At 35.7% G+C, this 26,647-nt stretch overlaps 1 protein-coding gene across 2 annotated transcripts in view; it reads left to right on the forward strand.

Annotated features, from left to right (window-relative positions):
- Positions 1 to 26,647, forward strand: part of LOC150106468 (cytosol aminopeptidase-like) — a 245,362-nt gene that overhangs the window by 68,658 nt on the left and 150,057 nt on the right. For both annotated transcript variants that reach the window (XM_090393141.1, XM_090393142.1), the window contains 3 exons: positions 12,492 to 12,597; positions 13,934 to 14,086; positions 25,177 to 25,332. In XM_090393141.1, coding sequence (XP_090249267.1) covers positions 12,492 to 12,597; positions 13,934 to 14,086; positions 25,177 to 25,332 — 415 coding nt within the window. The remainder of the gene's footprint in view (positions 1 to 12,491; positions 12,598 to 13,933; positions 14,087 to 25,176; positions 25,333 to 26,647) is intronic.

Raw genomic sequence — 26,647 nt, forward strand, 5'->3', positions numbered from 1 at the left:
TCCAGTGAGGTAGCCCCATTTGATGAGGTTTTGTTTGCAGCATCCTGTCGTTTGAAGTCTGTTAAGGCTTTTCCAAGTATTCCAGTCCAAGTGGGCATCATGTGGAAGATGTTCGGCTGTTGGAATACCAGTATTATTCTCTGGGTATAGTGCAAGCCATTGCTGAAGTCTTGTCTTTGGAGGGTTTTTACCCTCCAGAGACAAAACTTGAACAGTTGCTAGGAAGCTATGTCAGGATCTTAGTCTTTGGGGCACTGTGGTCTGGCCAAATAGCGGGTGGCGTTCATCATTCATTTGTCTGCTTCTTTCATCAGTTGAGAATGCAAATCTTCAAATTGAAGTGGGGGTGCAATACCAGCCAAAGTATACAGGTCTCTTAGTGGTGTTGGTTTCAGGCATCCTGTAATTAAGCGGCAACTTTCATTCAATGCTGGGTCAAGTTTTTCAGCATGGCAGGATCTGGACCATACTGGGCAGGCATATTCAACAGAAAAATAGCAAAGGGTCAAGGCAGAAGATCTCAGCGTGCTAGGATCTGCACTCCATTTGGAGGAGGTAAGCTTTCTTAGTATATTGTTTCTTGCATTCACTTTTGCCTTTGTTTTTTCTATGTGTGTTTTATATGAAAGAGTGTGATCAAGAGTCACACCCAGGTAGATTAGATTCCAGGAATGTTATATATTTGAGCCTTTCCAAGAAATCTGTAGCTTCCTGTTGGCTTCCTTATTGTTAAGGTGGAAAAGGCCAGTCTGAGTTTTCAGGAGGTTTGGTTTCAATTGATTACTGCTATAATATGTGGTTAGACTGTTTAAAGCAAGTGATAGAGTAGTTTCAATGGACTTGACATTTTTTGATTGAGTAGTTATGGCAAGGTCATCAGCATAGATAAAATTTCTAGTTCCTGGAAAGATGGGGAGATCATTGACATAGATGTTGAAAAGTAATGGTGATAACAGCCTTCCCCAGAAAAGTGTGGCCATTTTTTTGGGGATGCCATCGGCTCTTCCTACCTGACAGGTCCACAGAAAAGCTGTTTTCCAAGAATGATTGGATCAGGAGGGCAAGTCGATAGTCTCTAGTTATTCTGTATATTTTATTTCTGAGTGTGAGATGGTTTATGGTAGGGGTCTTCAACACATGGCTCGTGGAGCTCTTTGCCGTGGCCTGCTGGCCATTTCGAAAAAATAAACATTAAAACACAATTAAATAAAAAATAATTTCAACGAAGCCCGCGGGCCACCAAGCTATACTGCAGTATTTAGAATTGTAAGATGCTTTCCAGATTCACAAGGAATGCTATGCATTTGATACTTTACATAAAATCCTATAAAAATAAATATTAAATAGACATGCTTCTTCAGCCATCATCTACCAGTGCCAAGCAGTGCTTAAGTACTAGTACTAATGTCGCAGGCTGAAGCAGTAGTTCGTTCAAGTGTGCTGCCTAGTGCCTTCCAGATACATCTCGAAGGTTCTCGATACTTCATTCTTTTCATATAAATACAAGAGGATCTCACCCACCGTCAGTCAGTCAGTCAATTGTGAACAGTGTGATATTCATGTATAAGTGCACGCAGGTTCGTCGTGTCAGCCATAGCCTATTGTGGTTTTATATTGTCAGACTTTTTTCATTAGTTTGAGACCTATTCATTGAATAATAACTTTTACATGGCCATTTTGGATCATTTTTTGGGTTCACCTTCCATTACTATGGTGTCTATGAGTAAAAGGCGTAAATCAAGTGATTCTTGTCAGATTTTTAATGAAAAGTGGACCAATTTGTACTTTTTTGTGCTGATTGACGATAAGCCAGTGTGTTTAATTTGTTGTGAGTTAGTGTCAGTATCAAAAAAATACAATATAAAACGACACTATGAGACAAAGCATGCATCCAATTTCGATGACCTTCAAGGGCAGCTTCATGTGGACAAAGTGAACCATCTCCAAATTGATTTAAAATGCTAACAGGGTATGTTTAAAAGGCAGAGGGAAGGGAGCGAAGCATGCATCAAAACAATTTTTCCAGCTATTACATAACAAAGTAAGTTATGTAATAGCTGGAAAAATTGTTAAAAAATCAAAAGCCTTCTTGGATGGCAAGTTTGTGAAAGAGTGTCTCATCGCTGCTTGGGATATTCTGTGCCCAAATAATAAGGAAGTGTTTAAAAAATCGAGTTTGTCTGGGATAACTGTAGCACGATGTGTCGAAGAACTTGCCAATGACATTGAAGGAACTTTAAAAAAATGGTTATCCGAATTTACATCATATTCACTTGCTTTAGATGAGAGCACAGATGTGAAGGATACAGCACAACTGGCTATCTTTGTCCGTGGCATTGATCAACAATGCAATGTGACAGATAAACTGCTAGCGCTCGTACCTATGAAGAGAACGATGAAAGGCACTCATATTCTTGAAGCTGCCAAGAAAACGCTCCAGCTTTTTGACCTCAGCTTAACCAACCTTGAGGGCATGGTAACTAATGATGCCCTGGCTATGGCAGGAAAGAACAAAGGGTTTGTTGTGCTGCTATGGAAAGAACTAGAACTAGAAGGAAAAGATTTCATCCATTACCACTATTTAATCCACCAGGAGAATTTGTGCATGGAAACTATTGGATTTGAGAATGTCATGAAAGTTATTGTGACTTTTGTCAACATTATTAGGGCAAGAGGATTGAATCATCATCAATTCCAAGAGTTTTTGACCCAAGAGTGCAAAATGGATCACGGCAATGTGGTTTATTATAGTGATGTGCATTGATTAAGCAGAGGGAAGGTTCTTAAAAGAGTCTTTGACTTAAGGAGCGAATTACAACAGTTCATGCAAACCATGGGGAATCCGAATCTGGAATTTAATGATCCGAAGCGGATGACAGACTTTGCTTTTTGTGACCGACATTTCATTGCATATGAATGACCTAAATACACGGCTACAATCCAAAGATCAACTGGTGCACACTCTGTTTGATCACATCAAAGCTTTTGTGGCCAAGCTCAAACTTTGGGAGGCACAACTCGCAAAAAAAGACTTAACTCTTTTCAGCTTCTTGCTGAGTCCAACTGTTCATCTCTTGTTGACTATGCTACAAAATAAGCTGTGTTGCGAAGTGAGTTCGAAGAGTTTGAATTTAGTGATTTTCATAACCAACGATGTTCATTAGATTTATTTTCAATGCCATTCAGTGTAACTGCTGCCAAAATGCCAGGCTCAGTACAAATGGAGCTGCTTGAACTCCAAATCAACTTTTCTTTGAGAGAAAAATTATTCAGTGTGCCCTTGCTTACATTTTACAAAGATTACATTTCTGAGGATGCATTCCCTAATCTTTGCTGGCATGCTTTGAAGATGTGTGCTTTTTTAGGAAGCACATACTTATGTGAGCAGTTCTTCTCCAGAATGAAGCATGTGAAGTCCAAGACAAGAACTCAGATTACGGACCAACATCTCGAGAATACTCTGCACATAGCGACTTCCAACATTGATGCCAACATCGACAAGCCGGTCAAGGAAAAACATTGCCAAGTTGCCCATTGACATTGTAAAAAACAAATGTTTTCTTCATTAAATTATCTTTTTTCAGGTATTTATTTATTTACTTATCATGAACCCGACTCCTACCTACGCTCTTAAAGCTGAGTTATTTTTATAGGATTTTATGTAAAGTATCAAATGCATAGCGTTCCTTGTGAATCTGGAAAGCATCTTGCAATTCTAAATACCGCTGTATAGCTTAGTGACCCATGGGCTTCATTGAAATTTTAAATGCTGCCCACACTGTCAGAAAGGTTGAAGACCCCTGGTTTATGGCATCATATGCTGCAGTTAGGTCTACAACGACTGCTCCTGTGACTAGTTTTTGGTCATAACCATTTTCTATATATTGAGTGAGGTTATGATTTTGTGATGTACAGGATTTGCTTCGTCTAAAACCAGCCTGCTCAGCAATAAAATGGAGTTCAATTAGTAGTTGTAGCCTATTCAAAATTAATTGTTCATAGAATTTAAAGAGGTTGCTGAGTAGTGATATAGGTCTGTAATTTTTTGCTTCAGTTGGAGTTTTCCCTGGTTTCAGAAAGGCCACTACTTTATCGTGCCTCCAGATAATTGATATCCTTAGGGTTCTGAGGCAAGTGTTGTATAGGTTTAATAACTACTCTTTACTCCTGGATCCAAAATGCTTAATTTGTTCATTACAGATATAGTCTGACCACATAAGCGAGAGCTATCTTTGGTAGACTGCCAAGAAGAGTCAATTCATGTTGAAGGGGAGAAAGAAATAAGGTGATGTATAAATTGGTCACCAACATGTGAAATCACGTGCTTTATATGTAAAATTTTCCAACTGTTATACAAGCAACATAGTTACCACTTTAAAAACTACAATGATCATAAAAGAGAAGTTAATTTTCTGACGTGTAATAATAAATACTCATCCCACAATATGAATTGATTACCCTATTATTGGAATGGATTCTCCTTCTTTTGACATGTGCAGAAGTGTCAAAGGGTCTCGTATCTGTGGGCATACTATATCATCAAGGCCTGCAGATTTTCTAGGTTTTAATAGGTTTATAGTGTTGAGTTCAGTGATGGTGAAATCTGAGGTAATCATATTTTGTTCCTTGCTTGCAGTTCTAAGTATCTTATTTTTTGGGTGCTTTTTTAGGGAATTTTCCATTCAAATAACGGCTAATCAAATTGCTCAGCAGCTGTTGAGCAATTTGATTAGCCGTTACCTGTGGATGCTCATATGGCTTAGTGAAATGCTTCCTAATTCTGTTGATAAAGTTCCATGCCTTTCTGCTATTATGGATCATATATCAAGGGCTTCTATTTCTTTTTTCCATGAGGAACGCCTTTCCTCTGCCATCTTGGAGCATAATTTTTCTCCTGCATGGATAGTCTCCTCTGAGAAGGGGTTGCTGTTGTAAAGTTGTAAGTAATTAGCATACTGGACTTGTATGTCACTGGAAAGGCCTGGAATGTACTTTTTGCAGCATCCTTTTGGGATATATTTGGGTGGAGATTTTCCTCAGTATTTTTATGAATTGAGGATACTCTCAAGGGTTTGGAGGGACTGGTTCTATGGAGTGGTCAAGATCTTCAATGAAACCCTTCCAATTAGCTTTTTTGAAATTAAATCGTCTGTAAGGGACTGTGTTAGGCATAATAGCTGGGTTGAATTGAAGCATTATAGGTCTATGTTGAGTATGTAGAATAGGATTTAAAACCTTTTTAATGCAAATGTTGGATATTTTTGAGCTAAAAAATATGAGGTCAGGGTTATAGCAACACTTCCATCTGCCACTGTTGAAAGATGCAGCGAGTTTTGAATTATGTATCAGGTTTAGAGAAAGGTTTTCTGCACATTTTTCAACAGGTTCTTTATCTTCATTGGACTTTGTGTAACCCCAGTTAAAACTTATTAAAGGGATAAAAATCCTATGTTGTTATATAGCCAGTAAGTGAAACTCAAGATCGAGAACTACGATCATGGATCTTTATTGAAACTCATAGATCGTAGTTCTCGATCTTGAGTTTCACTTACTGGCTATATAACAACATAGGATTTTTATCCCTTTAATATCTATTAAATCGCCAGAAAACTAGCCGATTGGCTTTTCATTTTAATTAAAACTATGGCTGTTAAAGTCACCTAATACAACATTGGTCATGTATGCATTATTATAGATGAGGATGTCGGCGAAGGAAAAAGCTTCTTATGGCGGTTTATAAACTGAGGTGATTGAGATATTTTAAAATGTCATTGTAATAATCTCAATGTTTCTGTTGTTCGTTGAATCAATGGACAATGGAATTAAGTTTTCGTTTGTAAATATTGCACTTCCATATTTATCATGGGGTATCATTTGATGAGTTTCTTTGATAAGAGAATTTCCTGGTATATGAGCTATGCAAAAACCTGCATGCAATGTCTGCAGATTTACATCTACGTTTATCACTTGACCATTCTTCTTTGTGGACATTTGATACTCAGGTCTTGTGACCTACTCGGTTACTACCAAGAAGTATCGCAATATAATAAACAATTTGGTTGTGCCAAAGCTACAGCAGCACCTGTGCATGGATTCAGTCATTTTCATGCAGAATAGGGCCTATCCACATATCAGTTGATCTGTATGGAGGTTCTTTGAGATCAATTCACAGAAGCCAAGATTGATTAGCAGTGCATTTCCCACTGCATGTCTGCCTCGTTCACCTGATCTGACCAACTGTGACTTCTGGCTCTGGGTTTCTCAAAGACAGGGATTATCGGGATCATCCTGATAACTTACCAGCACTGAAAGGCAACATAACACAGCATATGCACAACATCATCCCAACTAGCTGTGTTCTGCAGTTGAATGCATGCAAGGGATGCAGTTTGTGGCATACAGGGAAGGGCAGCACATTGAACAGTACATCCTAATGAATGCAGAACGGAAGTGAATGAAAATATGTTATTTATGCTTGTGTTGCTTTTCTTCTTTTTTGCACACAGAAAAATTATTAACAGTGAGCTAGAGAGTGGAAGATATATTTTGTTGAACTCGTAATCCAATTCTAGAATGACCATTTAATTATTCTTTGCATGTATAATGAGAAGTCAGATATATGCAGAATTGTAGAAATTAAATTACTAATTATAATTCTAAAGAGAGTATGAATGTCAGACCTCCATAGAGAGAATTTCTTATTATAGAGAATTGTATTTGTTGTATATAATTATATTATAATTATATGTATATATAATTATATTCTTATATTAAATATTTTATTATTTTTATAATTGAGCTTTATTCTTTAGAATACACAACATGTTGATCCTTGAAGTCAATGCACCATCATGGATATGAATCTGAAACATTCTAACCAACAAATATAATAAATCATCATCACAGGCAAACCTGAAACATTTTAACCAACTATACACTGCTTAGAAAGTCAACAGACACCAGGTGAGGAACAAATAGCCATGAAATCCACCTTAATAAGATGTTGGACCTCTTTTTGCTGTAGTGACTGCAGAAATCCTACAGGAAATACTTTCCACAACTGTATGATAGTGATCAATGGGAATTTTGGACCATTCTTCCTGTAGATAAGTAATGCGGTCCTGACCTGTTGTGGGGTGGATGCCCCCTTAACCTCATGTGATGCTCTAGTTCATCCCACAGATATTGAATTAGGTTGTGATCAGAGCTCTGTACAGACTAGTCAAATGTGATGACTTTCGTGTCCACAAACTATACAGTTACAGCAGCAGCCTTATTACATGGTACATTGTCTTACTGAAAGAGACAATGGTCAGTTCCATAGAAATAGGAAGCATTGCATTGTCCAGAATGTTCATTTCAATCTCGTGGAGTTCGATGTTGATGGTGTCGCAAACAGAGGGAAAGCAGTACCATACCATCACACCATCACTTTCGAATTTCATAGGGTTACGCATTTTGGTAAGAGATGTTCACCTAGGCATCTGCCACACCTGTCTATCTGCTCAGTAGAGAGTATAGTATGATTTTTTGCTAAATAATACAGCTTTCCAAGCTTCTGCATCCCACTGCGCATGCTGTTGCACTGCTGAAGATGATCCTGTATGTTGGTATGGGTAATGTCCTACCATGGAAACCTATGTTGTGAGCCTCGGCTCTGAATATTTTTGTACAGATTCATGTTCCAGCCTGTGCCCGGAACTCTGCATTCAACATGTTGGCTGACGAATGACGGTTTTTGCATATTATCCTTCGTAGCATCTTATGGTCATGTTCGCTGAGTGTGGTGGGTCGTCCACTGCCCGTAGCACTTGCAGTTGACTCCCTGTGCTTCCATCTTAGTATGGTATCACTGATTGTTGACCTGGAATGACCCAATTTTCCAACAATTTATCAAACAGATTGACTTGTGATATGACATTCTATCACAACGCCTCTTTCAAACACCATCAGTGCCCCTCTTGAAGCCATTTCATGACTAGGAAGCATCATATTCCTCCAGTTTATACTGGCTGTAAACAGGTGACATGTTGAATGGTATGATGCACCTTACTGATGAGTGTGTCTGTTGACTTCTTTCCAAGCAGTGTATATAAAGATTTTTTTTTTACATATATATTATCAACACAAATACATATATATTATCTTGTCATATAACAAAAACTTATTTCTGATTAATGAATTTTTCACTCAGTTTATATGAAACTGTAAAAAATGAACATAACAAGTAAATCTGTAAAAAATGAACATAACAAGTAAATCAGTTATGTGAGATTTTTGCAGCGCCATTACAGCTGAACTACACATTGTCTGGTTTGCATGTATCTGTGTATATATGAGAGTGGGGGCTGAAAAGTTCTGGTAAACATGTAGAACAAAACTGATATTAAAGCAACTGATATAACCACAAGAAAGAACATATCTTAAAACCCTGTATGTAGAATAATGTGTAAGTTGCATGGTTCTACCTCAATTCCTTCATGGTGATTATCACAACTTTTCAGCACACCGTCATAGGATATTGCTCCATATGACAATTTTTTGATGAGCTCTCACTCTTACAAATCCGTGATCATAAATAATCATGTGCAGTGGCAGCTACAGTTATCTCACATACAAATTGGACTCTGGAGGAATGGAAAGCCATTCTAACAGCAATGAATATTGCTTGTTGCTCATGGTTTTTATCTGATGATAGAGTCTCAATCTCTGAATTGTGCAATGCTTTATTTCACATCAGCTGCATTAATCACTTTTCCTCTTCTCCTCAAGCTGTCAAACGTTGGCTAAACACCAGGATGACTAATGTAGACTAATGTTAATCAATTGTGTCCTTTCCTCTTTGTAATGAAGTTGACCAAGTATAAAGTTGACTTACTGATGAAGCTTATATGTTATTTTTAATTTTACTGGTACAGAAACTGCACATATTTAGTATGAAGATTTCAGTTAAGTGACATTAATTTAAGATAGCCTTTCAAAATTTAAATGTTCATTCCTGATTTTCATTTTTATAATTTCCTATTCTTCTAGATCTCTCTTATGTCTTTCCTTGTTTGTATTTGTACTTTATCATGTTGTCATTGTATGTGCTTTATACACGATTTTGACAATCCTTTCTATTCTGTCATCAGTGTACAATTTCCTGTCATTTCCTTTATTCTGTTCCCCCACGATTTTTCTTTGTTAAGTTTTTCATGATTACTTTTGCTTTGTTTCTTTCTCTCAATTTCTTTCTGCTTCTCATGATTTCTTTTGCATTATTTCCTCTGATTTCCTTTTTTCAACTTCTCGTGATTTATTTTATTTTATATCTCAATTTGTTTTATTTTATTTCTTGTGATTTGTTTTGTGGTATAGTAGTGTTTTTTCCCCCCTAAATTCACTATAGCAAATCTTGCACTGTGTCTGATCCAAAGGGATTTGCTTTAGTGAGCATAGACTGTGCTTTTTTGAATTTTAATTAAAATTGTTAATTTGATGTTTTAACCTTCATATCAAGGTCATTGTGTGGAATATTTATATACATATACATGCATATGCAAGATAACTGGGAAGACCTCCACTTAGTCTGTAAAGAATGGAGAGAACTGAATCAGTTTCTGACTTATAGTTTAATCCTCGCCATCTCACAATATGTCCTTTTATTAAGTATCTCCTTGACCAATAAAATTATATTCTCTATTGGCTTAAATCACAAACAAATATGATATAATATGATCAAATGCTGGTTGGGGGTATCACCCAAAATAACCTTTTTTCACTGCTAAGCTTGAGTTATCTCTTCTTGAGTTATCTCTACTTTAAAATGGCATCTTTGCTGAGCTCAGGCATTCTCAAGTGTGCTTTTACATTAAAAAATATCTGCCAAAATAACTTTTTTATTTAAATACACTTGAATATCACAAACATATGCTAACATCTTTATGAATATTCAATTCAACTCAGATGCTTCTCTGTCTGCATCTGCTATCTGGAGGAACATATTTGTACTGATGCACATAGCAGAAGAAATTCTCTGACCAATGAGACACATTGTCTTTTTCCTCCTAGATATATGTAACTATTTACAGTGGTATACTATTTATAAGAAGACCTTACTTTGCAGGTAGACAATTAGTATTCAGGTCCTCTCCTTTATGATTGGTTGTAAAAAAACAAAACAAAACCAGTGCATGTGGGACTGTTAGAAAAAACTAAAATGATATGCCAAAATTCATGGGGAAATTAGAATAGGAATGAGTAGAGGCAGATGCTGATAACTTGATGGATCAGGTGGCAGACAAGTGGGAAGTCCACATGCTAACTCTGCTAACTACACCACAAAAAAAATGCATGAAATCATCAGGAAAGAGAGATAAGTAGACTAATCAGCCAGTAATGAAGTTTCATTATGTAATAGAATATAGTGAGAATATGCAAGCAGCTTACAAGTCATAGACATGAAAAATTCTATTGAATATGAGCATAAGGTCTTGAAGTGGTACAGAAAGTTCATTTTCTACATTCTAGATATAATAGTTCTAAATTCTCAGAAAATGTGCAATGTAAAAACTGGGAAAAACAACACTTCTTGATTTTTAATCAGCTCTTAGAAATTTTTCAAAACTTCTATGCTATGAGACTAATCACTAAATTGGTTACTCTCATAGCATGTTCAACCCCAAAAAATAATTAAAAAAAAAAGAAAGACAAGAAAAATCTTACCATATATGTTGTGTACGTTCAAACCACCTCATTTTCCTATGTTTACACCTATATTTCAACAGATATCATACAACAGTGGAATCTTGATAGGATAATGGAGATGGTGCAGAATGGTTATTGTATAAAAATTCTGATCAAGATTTTGATACTAATCTATAAGTGGCACAATTTTTTTTTAACCTTGAATGCTGAAGCTTGATCACCTACAGTCCAAATACCCCCAAACATTGGGTTTGTCTTCCTTGGGGGCTTCAACATTCACAGTTCAGAATGGCTTCTCCTTCCCAGTTCCATCATTCAGGATGCTGGAAAAGACAGAGATATTTGCTGTTTGTAACAATCTTACACAAGCTGTCCATCTGCCTACAAGAATACCAGATCATCGTCTCCACTTTCCCAACACTGTCAGATATCTCCTTGGTAATTCAGAGTATAACTTTATCCAAGTCTCCTTTTCTGGAGAATACTCTTCACTAGTCACTCTCAATCACATATACTTTGGCATTACAATAGTATCAAATGGGATAACTTATGTAATTTCAACTCCTTTTCTGGGACTGATTACTGTTCATGCTCTTCAGAATCTAGATACCTGCTCCAACTCAGTAACTGAAAGAACTCTTACTGGAATGAAAGGCATCATTCTCCATTCCACCAAAAAAGCCTAGATCACTATCCAAACCTTCCAACATGTTAAATGGTGTGGCATCAAATAGTTCAGCATATTGCAACTTGAAACCAGAACTCCAGCATCTCATTCAACCTATGAGATAGTAAAGATCAACTGCAACAAGAGCATCAATCAATCTAAAACAGACTTTTTTTTTAAGGCCAAGTGCATCAAACCTCCTTTGAAATGACAAGTGAACTTTCTATCCATTACCAAGGCATTCAGATGCAACTTCTGCCCATCCAGATCCATATTCTCATCTTTAACACATCAGCAAGGTGAAATCAGACTATGAAAAGCATTTAGCCTTACAGGCAAAGGGAAATCTGAAAGAAAATTTTTGCTATATGGAAAGTATAAGCAAAATTAACTATGCAAGAATAATCTTAGTGAATGCAGAAACTTGGAAAATGCCAGGATGCTGGAAATAGCTTTAGAAATAGCAGTTATTGGGTGATCATTTATTAAGGTATACATCCTAGGCAGATCCATTAGCTATCTAAATGCTGAGAGTTGGTGGTAATAAAAGTATTGCAAGTGCCCAATTCTAACACTGCAGTGTTATTGGTTGGGATATTACTAAGAATGCTAAAGGAATGTGCAAAAGAATTAGCAGTACCTTTGACTTGGTTATAAAACTTGGGTCTCCACATCAGCACAGTTCCTGATGAGTTTAGGGTATAATAATTTCATTATACATGGATGGAGTTAAAAAGCATGCAATTATAAACCAATCAATATCTCTGAAATGGCCATTGTTAGGCTAAGATCTGCATCGAGAGTTGGATAGAGTGCCTACCTTGATTATCATATCTGTATGGCTTGATTATCATTGGGAAAAAAAAAAAAACAGGAATTGCACTTTGAAGATTATTTAAAAAAAAACTCATTAAAAATTAGGGAAAAAATGCTAAATTTAAAAAAAAAAAAAAGAAAGAAAGAAAAAGGGATAATATCAATAAAATCAAGTTAAATTTTATTTATATGAAGGGGCAGTAAATGAGAATGTATTTTATAATTTTTATTATGCTAACCATAGAAATTTCATTTATGTTTCAGTTTGAAGTTTTGTTAGAAGAGATTATTATGTTAAGCTGTATTTTTTAATAACTAGCTGCTGCAGAAGGAGGAAATCTTAATCTATTTGTGTATGATGAGCTAAAAAAAGAATCATCTAGAAGTCCCAAAGTTACTTTGAATATTTTTGATAAAGAGCGCGGGTAATGTAATTTCAAAAGTTTTTCTTTCATTACCTTTCATATGTTGAATATAGCTTGGCACTATTAATTTTTTCTGATTATAAAATTGGCATTTATTAGCAACTTAAACAGTTTCACTGATATCTCATGGTTATCCTCAAATCAGAATAAATATTAGAAATACATTAAGATCTTATGAACTGTCAGAACTGGTGTATTTAGGCTTATGTGCTTGATGAAGTTCATGTTAAAGTTTAATGGAGTGAAAAAAAATTATTTAACACCTTGCACAGAATTAAATGAAAAATGACTAATCATACTTCACTGCAGCAAATACAAATATGGTAGACCTCAGCCTTTTTTTTTGAATCAGCAGCAGATTTAAAAGAGCAAACCTTTTTAAATATGATTTTTGTGAAACTTCCTAAGATTTGAGAAACAGTACTTCTTAAATCTCCCATCCAACACCCAAAACTGCCACTAACATCCATAGAGGACAGGGTGATCGATTCTCTTAGAACCATTTTACTGCATATATTAATGATAAGCTAAATCAATTAGCTTATGCTAATGAAGACTTGAAAAGTTAGGGATTACTTTTAATCTACATAAGTATTGTTTCTAAAATTAGAACTAAAGATAAATATGAATATTGATTTAAACAAAATGGGATCAAAGTTCATTTAATTTGTGGCAAGTTACGTGTTATCTAAGTTTATATTGGTAACACTAGTTGTTTACTTGGTTGACCAAGTGGATGATTCTTCTGTTCCCCAACAGGCTATGGATTTGAATTCTACTACTGGCACAGGTGATTTCGAATATGTTTAGATGGTAGACGATTTTCACCATCTCGTGTAAGACAACCATTCTGCTTATTGGTGGCCTGAAAAAGTTCCATGTTTGGTCTCTAGAGAAGGGTTTTTGCTCACCAACCTTGGTCAGTTCTTCATATTCCATACGTGCTGTGCAGAAGAAGTCTTTTTTCCAATTATGAATGAAGGTTTCAGTGCCAAGTGATTCCATTCCCCTCCCCTGCCCATGATGAAACTTTTGAGCATTAATAAACAAAAGTTATGTATTTTCCCTAACATGAGAGTAGTGGATGATTGGAATGCATTGCCTGAGAGTGTGGTGAGCACATAGAGACAAGAAACACATAGAGGATGTAGAGACATGAGCTATTTGTGTGACAGTGGGACCTCCCATGATGAATCTTTCTCCCCCAACGTTTTGATAATGATAATTTCGCATTGGAGGAAAAAAAGTATTCAGCTGTGTAAATTAATGAAAGTTCTGATTTTACCATATACCTATGTACTAAATGTTTTATTTATTGATTGATTTCATTTAACAGTGAGGCAGAATGGAGAACTGGGACGACAAAAGCCACTGGGCAAAATTTTGCTCGCCAGTTAATGGAAATGCCTGCCAATATTTTGACACCTACAAAGTTTGCTGAAGTTGTCACTGAGAAGTTAAAGCCACTTGGTATAGAAATTATCATAAGGTAAATGTACAGAGTTTTTGGTTAGTTCCTTTTAAATTAGTTCACTGAAAAATTTTTTGCTCATGATTTCTATAGTCCAATAAAGTCATATATATATGAGGGGTGAATATTCAGAGTGTGCCGTACTCATCCACTGAATATCAATATCACCGATATTATATTTTTGCATTTATTCCCATTAATGGCTGCCCTAATTGTTTTCAGACTTCATGTGATTTCTAAAAGTAAACACAATATGCTAATGCTTCATAAAAAGGATACTTTTTGATGCATAAACATTGCATCACATTCGCATTAATAGCCCAGGTGTGTGTTCAAAATACATACACCTTTGAGCCTTTTGAAAAGATGTACAGATGGCACAGTGGGTCGAATTCTTAGCATTCTAGTAATTTTAAACTCCTCAGAAGGCAAGGCAGGGTGAGCTCTGAGACGATAGCACCTAGAGGCTGTGCTTGGTTATTGTGTCAGTTAATCCAATTGAACATCATCATTTGTCATGAGTTGCTGTTTTTGTTTTCTGATTTTCATCGGGTTTGTGTGTGTGTGTGTAGTGTGTAGTTATAAATTTATAGAAAATTATATATTAAAAGCTTGTTTTTATATATCATATAGACAAGCTTTTAATATATAATTTTCTATAAATTTATAACTTTTTTGCCAATATTTACAATGGGAAACAGTCTTATAGTGGAAGGAGGTAAGCCTCGTCCTCTTCTTCCAAATTTTACACATTTGAGTAATTCAAATATACCAACCAAATATAGCATTCTCTTTCGTTATTGTTTTCTAATATAGAGTATCTTAAAGCAAGCACATTGTCTCTTACTCTGTGCAGATTTGGTTACAATTAATTGTAACCAAGTCTATGCAGGATAGGATAACTTTAAAGTATTCAAAGTTATTCTACAATTAATTGCATTAGACCAATTAAGATGAGAGCACTGATGCACTACACACTCTTAAAACTTTCATACATCGATAAAAATGCAATCATATGGTCAAAGACATGAATTTTGTAGCGCGAGTTACATAAGTCACGATAGCACACCCAACCGAAATGGGCACACGATGCCACTGATATAGATGAGGTGTAACAATTTAATTCCCAGAAGAGCCGTGTTGTGATTTGGTTGGAGTCACGTGAGTAATCGTCTTTGTACATGTTTTAACTAATGCCGGCGTAAACCTCAAGCCGATTGAGCCATTTGCTAGTTGGCAATGGCATAAAAATGTGTGATCGAAATTTGAAGCAGTGTGTTAACATCAAATTTTGTGTGAAAATCAGCAAAACTACTACTGAAACATCGGAGCTGTTGAAAGTGGCATAAGAGATTCAAAGGTGGGCAAGAAGATGTGAATGATGACCCCAAAGCCACGTGGACAGCCAAAAACAAAACTGATGGACGCAAATGTGAACAGAGTGCGAGATTTGGTACAGTCTGACAAACAATTTAGTGTGTGATTAATGGCTAATGAATTGCAAATGAATCGAGAAACAGTCAGGGTAATTTTAACTGAAGAATTGGGTATGCGAAAGATTTCTGCGAAGTTTGTGCCTTGGATCTTGATGGACTAACAGAAGCGGCAGCAGCAGCTTCAAGTTGTGACTAATCTTTCTGCAAATAAGCATTTGTTTCCGAGAGTAATTATGGGTGACGAAACCTGGTGCTTCCAGTACGATTCCAAAACAAAATGTTAGAGCATGCAGTGGAAAACGTTCGCCACATCCAAAAAAAGCACGCATGTCATGTTCACAGTTCAAGATCATGCTCGGTATGTTTCTTTGATCACAAGGGTATAGTCCACTACGAATTCATTGAACAGGGACAAATGGTCAATAACAATGCTATTTAGAGATGCTGAAAAGATTACAAGATTCTGTTCAGAGAAAAAGACCTGAATTGTGGCCTGACAAGTGTATCATCCATTACAACAATGTGCCAACCCATAGTGTGCTCATCGCAAGAGAGTTTCTTGTGAAAAAAATTCGATTATTGAATTAGGTTATCCTACTTATTCACTTGACTTCACTCCCTGTGATTTCTGGCTGTTTCCAAAATTAAAGACTGTGCTAAAAGCATGAAGATTTTCTGACATCGCTGATATCCAGCATAATGTGATAAAGGAACTCAAGAGTATTCTGGAAAAGAGTTCCAAGCCTGTTTACAAAAATGAGAACACCATCTAAACCAGTGTATAAATACACAAGGGGGACTACTTCGAAGGTAACAGTGGCCACTAATGTATAGTTCCGAACATAGATTTTTTTATGGGTGCATTCTGTGAATTAAATTGTCACACCTCATATAAAATAGACAAGAAAAATTTCTTATCAATAAATAATTCTGTATAATTTTCTAACTAAACTGGGTGTAGTTTAGCTGGTAATTTATGTAGAATTCAAAATATAAGAAGTCATAAGCTATTTGGATTTTATGAAAATAAGATAGCCTTAATTGTTAATATTCATATTTATCATCTATACTTAAAATGATTCAAGTTCTTGGTAACTTCTTTCTGAATTTGAATAATCATATTATATATTTTTAGATCTCAGCATGGTTATAAACTAGCTTAAGCAAATATAAATTAATGATAATAAGCCTGATTGTCTACTTACAATTTAGTGGTGATAGTAGTTGGTTTATGATTTTTGCTTTAAAAAATTGCCTGTCAGAGGGCAAAGAACTAGATATCGTGCAGTGTGAGGTGAAAGAAAAAAAAGTTTTGATATTAATTATTAGGAATTTTATTATAAATTTAGGGTAAATTTAATCTAAGTGGGTTGTAATTGAATGTGGTGTGTTTGTATTTTGAAGTACTTTTCTGATATATTGCTTTGTGTAGGTTTTGTACCATTTCTTTTTATTGATTATAGTGGCTGCTGTATCACCTTACTGACATGTTGCCCAGCCTGCCACCACTTAAAGATAGTGTTTTGGACAACATCATACAACGTTTTGCAACATGCTGCCCATCATTTAAAAAGATGCAGATAAGAGATGAGGGTGTGTGTGTGTGTATTTGCATGAAGTGTAGAAAATGAGATGAGCTGGGTGATTTTATTATAACTATCTCTGGTTTCAGTGGTGACAGAAATGAGTGACATAAGTAGATATTATAGAAATTGTGTGATGAAGTTGTCTGAGAGAATAGAAAAATAAGAACTTCATAGTAGAAACAAGAAAAAATTGTATGTAAAGTTCTTAGTTAGTAACACACACACACACACAACAAAAATGTAGGAAAGCTAAATTATATTTAAAAATATTGAAAGTTTATTTTCACTTGGTTAGAGTATAATAAATTTAGTTTAATCCTTTATCCAAGCGTGAGCAAACAAAGTTTGCGCCTGAAAGTATCTTCAGGACTGGGGTAAGGTGGTACAACACCAGGCCAACTCGTTGCAAAGGTGGAGCAAGATACCAACACTCCTGTCTCAGTATCTCCTATAATGCAAAACACATCTCCTTGCGGATATGTCTAATGTTATGCATTAAGGGAAGGGCCACTATACAGACTAGTTTCGACCTTTATTGAGGTCTCTTCAGTGGGAGCCAGGCCCAAGTTGAGATACCAGGCTCCCACTGAAGAGACCTCAATAAAGGTCGAAACTAGTCTGTATAGTGGCCCTTCCCTTAATGCATAACATTAGACATATCCGCAAGGAGATGTGTTTTGCATTATAGGAGATACTGAGACAGGAGTGTTGGTATCTTGCTCCACCTTTGCAACGAGTTGCCCTGGTGTTGTACCACCTTACCCCAGTCCTGAAGATACTTTCAGGCACAAACTTTGTTTGCTCACACTTGGATAAAGGATTAAACTAAATTTATTATACTCTAACCAAGTGAAAAATAAACTTTCAACATCTTTCTCTAAATCCAGAGTAATTTATTAAAAAAGGGTGGCACACCATTTGGCAACTCCTATAGGTAGAGATGACCTGCTAATGCTTCTGCCTGGTATCTCAACTTTGGCCTGGCTCCCACTGAAGAGACCTCAATAAAGGTCGAAACTAGTCTGTGTAGTGGCCCTTCCCTTAATGCATAACATTAGACATATCCGCAAGGAGATGTGTTTTGCATTATAGGAGATATAGGAGATACTGAGACAGGAGTGTTGGTAGCTTGCTCCACCTTTGCAACGAGTTGCCCTGGTGTTGTACCACCTTACCCCAGTCCTGAAGATACTTTCAGGCACAAACTTTGTTTGCTCACACTTGGATAAAGGATTAAACTAAATTTATTATATTTAATAATAGTTAAACAAATCATGGGAAGACTTTGGAAAGAAAATAGAATATAAATATAAGATCTCTAATTAAGCATCAATCTCTGAAGTGCAAAATGGAACGTTACACAAAGAAATATCCCCCCCCCCCCAGCCTGGCTGACTGAATGGCATAACCACTCTAACTCTGGGTTTGCATTCCACTGAAGCATGGATGCTCGTGAATGTCTTTAACTAGTATATGATTTTATTCTCACCCAGTGGTGAGACAACCAGCCTGTTTATTGGAGGCTTAAAATGGCTGAAAACTACCCTGTTTTGTCTCTAGAGCAAGCAACTGGATTATTTAGCCTCAGTCCACCACAATACTGAAATGTATGATAGATTTACAACCTTGTAAATCTATCATATTTGAATTGGCACATCAGCAGTTTGAGTTAAAGGATGAAAAGATATAGTTGGATGTTAAATCAGGTATAATGCATATCTCTATGGTTATTAAATGTAAGTTCTACAAATGTGTGGACTACAATATTAAGGAAAGTAGTTTTAAGCCTAAGATTCAAATAGAGATATTTGTTAACATAATGGTCAGTTCCTCACCTTCTCGTGGATGCCCTGTTAGTAGGTATTTACTTGAATACTGAATAAATAAAGATGGGTTGACAGTTTGGAATTTAGTTGACCAAACTGTGTTCTTATTGGCTTAAAACAAAATGATGGTCCAACATGACAGATGTTGCACATGTATCCTCATTATGGTGAGGGAGTGGATTGAACAGGAATTTGTTAATAGTTTTTTGGGAATAGCCATTCAGCTGAAATGTAGTCTGGAGGAAATTAAGTTCTTTGTTTAGTTCTTCCTTGTCATAAAGAAGGGAACAAGCCCGACGTCCTAGTGTCGAAATGATTCCAAACTTTTTTTGGAGATAATGACGAGACTGAGCTATTAACGAAAACTATTAATAAATTCCTGTTCAATCTACTTTCTCGCCATAATCAGGATACAACATGTGTTAAAGATAATGTTTCTCTACCTAACATCAGCTCCATCTCTCCCAAATTGACCAAGGTTCTTCGAAAGTACAACATACGGACTTTATTCACACCTCTACAGAAACTCCGCTCCTTACTGAGCAGATTTAAACCTAGACATAACAATCTCAAGTATCCCAGTGTCTACCAGATTTGGTGCAATTGTGATAAATAATACTTTGGCCAGAAAGAGAAATCCATTGAGCTATGCATCGAAGATCATCAGAGAGACATAAGTTACGGAAGAACGCGAGCCAGTGCTCTGTCTAGCCATGTTCTGTTTTCCACAAATTCTAATGAAGAGAACCACACCCATCCAGTACTATGGGACAAGTCTACTAATATTTTCTGTTGTTACGATGAATTAGAGAGAAAGACAGTAGAATCTAAAGAAATCTCAATCCCATTCAGTTCAATAATAACCTAAGTTATAACCTATCTGACTATCACTGCACTGCTATGCAGTATTGGCATACACAAGATTGTGAGCACACGTGTATGCACAATAATGAAGTCAGAGAGAGAATGTTTTTAAATACACAAATGTGTATTTAAAATTGATAGTAGTGTCATAGTTGGATAATTAAATAGTAGTGGAGAGGATGAGATGTGTTTTTGCGAGACAGAGTAGTGTGCTCTCCCACGATGAGTCCTGGACTCCCTGGAGGTTTCACGTAATAATAATAATAATAATATCAACAGTATTGCTTTAGAATGAATTCACTTTCTGTATGAAAGAATCAGCATACTTCATTGAAGAAACAACTGAAACCATATCATCAGCTTCAAATCACTTATCAGACTGAGAATCCTAAATACTAAAACAAGAGTCAAACTTTGCTGGACTCATTTCTGTATGAACTGGAAAGCAATAATTTTTTTTTTTCAGTTTTCACTGAATAAATCCAATAATGGGTTAAAACCCACAGTAAACTTCACACATCTCGTTTTACAGGATTTTTCTCTCTCGGTCTTCCATTTCTAACTTTTCTTCTAATTTCTGTTCATTCTTCATATACTGAAATCACAGTTTTCCTCCTGCTGCTGTGTTCCCTTCTCATATTTCTGAACAGCTGAATGCTTAGCTAAGCTCCTTAACATTCTTTTCACCCTATACCTGCTTGGAAACACAGTAGAGCAACTTCCACTTGAGTCCACGTGCACTGCCATTACTGGTTTTAGCGATGTTCTTGAAGTTGAAAATTTATTTTTCACTTGGACTATAATAAATTTAGTTTAATCCTTTATCCAAGTGTGTGCAAACAAAGTTTGCGCCTGAAAGTATCTTCAGGACTGGGGTAAAGTGGTACAACACCAGGCGATTCCTTGCAAAGGTGGAGCAAGCTACCAACACTCCTATCTCAGTATCTCCCATAATGCAAAGAGACTAAAGGTCGAAACTAGTCTGGGTAGTGGTCCTTCCCTTAATGCATAACATTATACATATCCACAAGGAGATGTGTTTTGCATTATGGGAGATACTGAGATAGGAGTGTTGGTAGCTTGCTCCACCTTTGCAAGGAGTCACCCGGTGTTGCACCACTTTACCCCAGTCCTGAAGATACTTTCAGGTGCAAACTTTGTTTGCACACACTTGGATAAAGGATTCAACTAAATTTATTATAGTCTGACCAAGTGAAAAATAAACTTTCAACATCTTTCTCTAAATCCAGAATAATTTATTAAAAAGGTGGCACATCGTTTGGCAGCTCCTATAGGAGGAGATAACCTTGCTAATGCCTCTGCCTTGGTATCTCCACTTGGACCTAGCTCCCACTGAAGAGACTTCAATAAAGGTCGAAACTAGTCTGGGTAGTGTCTCCTCCCTTAATGCAAAACACATCTCCTTGTGGATACTGAGATAGGAGTGTTAGTATCTTGCTCCACCTTTGCAAGGAGTCACCCGATATTGTACCACTTTACCCCAGTCCTGAAGATACTCTCAGGCGCAAACTTTGTTTGCACACACTTGGATAAAGGATTAAAGTAAATTTATTATAAAATGATGTTCTTGAAATGCTGACAAAAGCTCTTTTCATAGTTCAAATTATCACTTTATTTTTATTTAATTATCACTTTTAAAATATGAAAGGAAGAAAGATTATAAATTATACTAATGAGGTAAGTTCACGTAATTATTTCTGCAATGTGAATTACATTGACCTTAGTTTCTCTTAACACGTTCGCTGTCAACTACGAGTATACTCATAGTTGGTATATGTGCCTCACAAGCCAACTACGAATATACTCATATGTTGATTACCAACCTCCTATGTTAAGCACGAATTAACCCGTAGTATAAGCACATTAATTTGGACCCTTGGCTTGTGAATAAAGCGGAGAGCACGTCTGGGGGCTTGGTAGAAGGAAAATAATTTCAGCAAAAGTATAGTATATTTTAAGAGGTATTGTTGCATACACTGTGTATTTATTAATGCAAATAAAACAATTTTTTTTTAAGTTTTTTCAACATTTTAATATACATATATTTATATATACGATATATCATCATCTGAGTCATCTCTAGAGTTGCCTGTAGGATTATAATCGTCTTCAGAATCGGAACCAAATAATTCATTCCATTCACCATTGCTCATATTATCGTGAGCTTCTAATTCTTCATCAGTAAGCTTTCTTTTACTGGCCATGGCATAATTGAAGGTTTTTATTTAGATAATTTTAAATAATTGTAAGACTAGACACAATAAATTTTACTGCACTGAATGCTGAACGTCACTGAACTCTGAACTCAAGTTACACAGTTGTCAGTGCATTTAAGACATAGGTGGGGTGTGATATGAGATTACTTATAGTTGGTGTATGAAACAAAATTCTGTCTGATAAGCCAGCTACGAGATAACTCGTACTGACCTTGTAGAAGTGAAAGTGCTTGCTGTGCGGTAACAAACTATGCCCGAGGAATGTGGCAGCGAACGTGTTAAGTGACAACAAAACAAATAAAAACAAATATTTTAAACATTTGTCTTTATACAAATAGCATCAACATCTCAATTTTGTTTCGGCTGATACAAACTTACAATTAAGCTCTAATATCTAATTTAAATAAATTTATTTTATATCTAAGCAAGATGCCAGCTGTCAAAGATAAAAAGAACATCTCAAAACTTTTGCTTGTGACATGCAAAATGAAGCAAATTTAACTTACAACTTGACAAATCAGACTGTATTATTAATTTCTTAACTTTAATTTTAATTTTTTTTTTTTCTAAGATACCTGTATTAAAATTCAGAAGACAAAAAAAAAAAGAAAGAAAAAAGTGAGATTCTTTTAAATGACAAATACAAGATGTTATATTCAGGCAATAATGATATCAAGAGAAAGGAAGGAGTAGCTATAGTTTCCGATAATAAATAAAAGGAAAATATTTTTGAATGGCAAGCAGTATCAAGTAGAGTGATGTAGGCGAACATCAAAATGGGGAATTGGAAAATTAGATTTATTCGTGTCTATGTTCTAAAGAAGATTCTACTGGGGAAGACATGAAGGGATTTTTTGAGTCATTAGAGAAGGTAGCTGACAAAGACAAAGGAAACTTGGTCCTTGTTGGAGATCTAAACACCAGAATAGGAAATAAATACTAGGCATTCAGAAGAAATATTTTTGGAATATTTGGAGAAATGGACAAAACAAATAATAATGGTATCTGCTGGATATCTGTTAGGACACAGACTAATAGTTCTTGTCACTGGTAACATAATGCTCCAGCATAATAATATGCATAAATTCACATAGAGAGAAGACACTAGAAATAAGTCTCATTGACTACATTATTGTTAATACCAATATTTCTTAATTATGGTTCAGAACACATGGATATACAGGAGATTTGAAGCAGGAAGTGAAGTATATGTATGTTAAGAGAGGGGAAGAGGATTTTTTCTCACGGAGCAGTGAGTTAGTAAAACGGTTTGCCTGTTGAAGTGGTGAGTGCATTTAGTGTGTAGGCGTTCAAGAGAACATATGACAACTTATGGCAGTGATGTATGGTCTTCAGTGAGTCTGTAATTCCCTGGAGGTTTCTGATGATGGGGATAAATCAGTGTAGCAGCTTTAAGAGAACTGTAAACTTAAATATAAAAAAAATATTATTCATGAAAAAAAAAACAGTTTGAAAATAAGAATGGGACTTGGAGACTTAAGTGCCACACTGAAGAAAGCATTGATTGATTCAGTCAGGTGAAGTTTTCTGCAAGAATAGAAAATGCAGAACTTTGTGGCAGACTCAAGAAAGCACATCGAAGTTCCTACAAAGTATAGTGTAAAATTTGTGATGTATGGAGACTCAGTGATCCATGAAGTACGAAATAGAATGCCAGAGGAGTGCCTGGAGGAACAGTAGATAGTGTGATTATGGCATTTAAGCGAATTGAAAGAGTGGATGAGATGATTGTGATGATGGGCAAAAATGACTTGAGAGGCAGTGTGAATTGGGTGTTGAGAGATTAATTTCTTGAGTTGTACAGAAGAAGTGTGAGAAGAAAGATGTATGTGACCCAGGTGTGATAATGCAGAGCTGAGGGGAAGAGTGTCAGTAATGAATGGTATGATAACTAGAATGTGTCAAAAGAGAAGCTTGTATTATGTGGATGCCTGGAGTACATTTGAAGACAGAAAGAAATTATGCAAGGGATGACCTGTATTTGAATGAGGAAGGATGTAGGCATCTGGAGAGATGCTGTACTCTGGACAAGTAGTGTGTTGGTGCAGGGAAACTATAAAGTTATCAGTGTGTGTGGGGGGGTCCTCTTGTGAAAAAAGGAAGAAATAACGACAATTATAGAAACACTGACAATGTATTGATGTTTCTTTATACAAATGCCAGGAGTATCCAGAATAAAGGAGATGAATTAATGGTGCTGATAGCCTCAGCCTCTCCAAAGATTATTGGGATTAGAGAGATATGGTTGACCGAAGACAATATATTGACAAGAATAGGAATAGTAGGGTATGGCATTTTTTTGGCAGGATAGGAAGGGCAAACGTGGTGGTGGTGGAGTAGTGCTTATGATAAGTGATGAATTGTGTCCTCACAGAGTGGAGGATTTGGAAGGCAGTGACACTAATGGTTTTGTGAGCATATGGTGTGAGGTGAAAGTGGGCAGAACAGGATAAGCTCAGAGGGTGAAAAGCAGGAAATGTTTAGACAGTTGAGCTTGGCAATTGCAAAAAATTTGATTTTTGAACAATACTTGTGACATAATGATTAGAAATATATACACGTTAGCGCAAGAATGATGTTTAATTTGCCAAATATTTCAGTCTGAATATTACAGACCATCTTCAGTGGCTACATAGGAATAGTTTTTTAAAAACAAAGTGAAATACGAACAATTGATCATTCATACGTAGAACGCACCGATGTCATATCACTAAGTATTAGAAGAGTAAACATTTTTTTACTCTTATGTTTTTTTTTATTTTTATGTTTTATTGTCTTTGAGTTTCATGGTTTTCCTTTAACTAGATCCTGAGACATACCCTAATTCTTTAATTAAAAAAAAATTAAGGGTCAAAAAAGAAATCTGAGGAACTAATTATACATTTTCCCATAGGTTATTATATTCAATTAATGCGTTTTTGATTAATGCGCCTGTTTTAAAGAATCATTAAGCGCACTAATCGAGGGGTTGCGGTATATATATATAGGAAAAGTAATTTTATGAGCATACAGAATGAAAAATCTCAGTTGATCGTTCATTCTTCAATGTGTTAATATAGCAGTTAAGCATACTAACTTTAATTATTTTTATCCAGTAATAAAAATAATATGTTGAGAAGAGTAATTTTCTTTCAACAGGGACAAAATGTGGGCAGAGAATAAAAAAATGGAATCATTTCTGAGTGTCTCTAAAGGTTCAGAAGAACCTCCTTTATTTCTAGAATTGTTTTACAGAGGAGGAAAACCAGAAGAAAAATCTATAGTTTTAGTAGGAAAAGGTGTAACATTTGACAGGTAATAAATTCAGTTATTTCAGTTGGTATAGGACTTTTAATAAAAAAAATTTGTTTTTACTTGTATTATCTCCATCTCCTTATAATCATTTTATCTATATCTAGTAATATGATATGTGGTAATCTTATTTGTAGTTGAAACTGATACCTTTTTTACATTACATTCCCTCACTGACTGACTGCACCTTCACAAAAATGTGATGCAACATTTGCACTTTGGTTAGAAAGGCATATATTCAAATCTTGGCTAGGACATGAAAACCTTCATAAAGACGCTTGAAGATGATTTAGTCAATTTTATATTGAGATGGCATGATTTTCGTCATCATCATCATCACATTTTTGACATACAACTTCAGGAGATATACAGGATCTTATGATAGTACTACATAAAAAGTTACATTATTACTAACTTCCTATCAACAATTTTCTTCCAGATTAGCTTGTTATCTATCAACATTTCGATATTATTAGATCTTATATTTCTGTCTTCTAAGGCACTTTTTATTGTGTCAATCCACCTACATCTTGGTCTTCCCAGAGGAAGACCAAGATGTAGGTGGATTCTCGTAGACAGGCTTATACGTTGGTTATGCATTTCTAAATAACTTAGGGAATTGAAACAATGTAGATCCGAATATAAATTAAATTATACTTTAATAGATATTTCCGATATTTCGGCAATGTCACATTGCCATTTTCTAAAGGAACTTACAAAAAGGCAGGTGCACACAGGCAATAACAATACAGTAACTGAGAATGAAGATATGAAGCTATCGTTCTCCTAGAAGTCCTGATGGTGCCGTCTGGCGGGCTAAGTAGGCAACAATAATACACCGGAGCAAATATAAATTCGAAAGATTATTTATGGAATCAGCCTCTGCCATAAGAAACTCTCCAAACCTCAACAAATTTTGTTGTATGCGACTGCCCGAAATTTGGGAGGCATACATACGCAGACCTTCAGCCCAATGGCCAAGAACGCCTACTTAGCCCGCCAGAGGGCACCATCAGGACTTCTAGCAGAACGATAGCTTCATATCTTCATTCTCAGTTACTGTATTGTTATTGCCTGTGTGTACCTGCCTTTTTGTAAGTTCCTTTAGAAAATGGCAATGTGACATTGCCGAAATATCTATTAAAGTATAATTTAATTTATATTCGGATCTACGTTGTTTCAATTCCCTAAGTTATTTAGAAATGTAGGTGAATTGATTCCTATATATATATATATATATATATATATATATATATAACCTTTCTTTTAGTGTGTTGCACGGTGATCAGCATTCATTTTGGAAATTATGGACTTTACA

Source organism: Typopeltis vanoorti, chromosome 5 (genome assembly GCF_054136105.1).
Source record: "Typopeltis vanoorti isolate ZY-2024b chromosome 5, IOZ_Tvanoo_1.0, whole genome shotgun sequence".
NCBI lineage: Eukaryota > Metazoa > Arthropoda > Arachnida > Uropygi > Thelyphonidae > Typopeltis > Typopeltis vanoorti.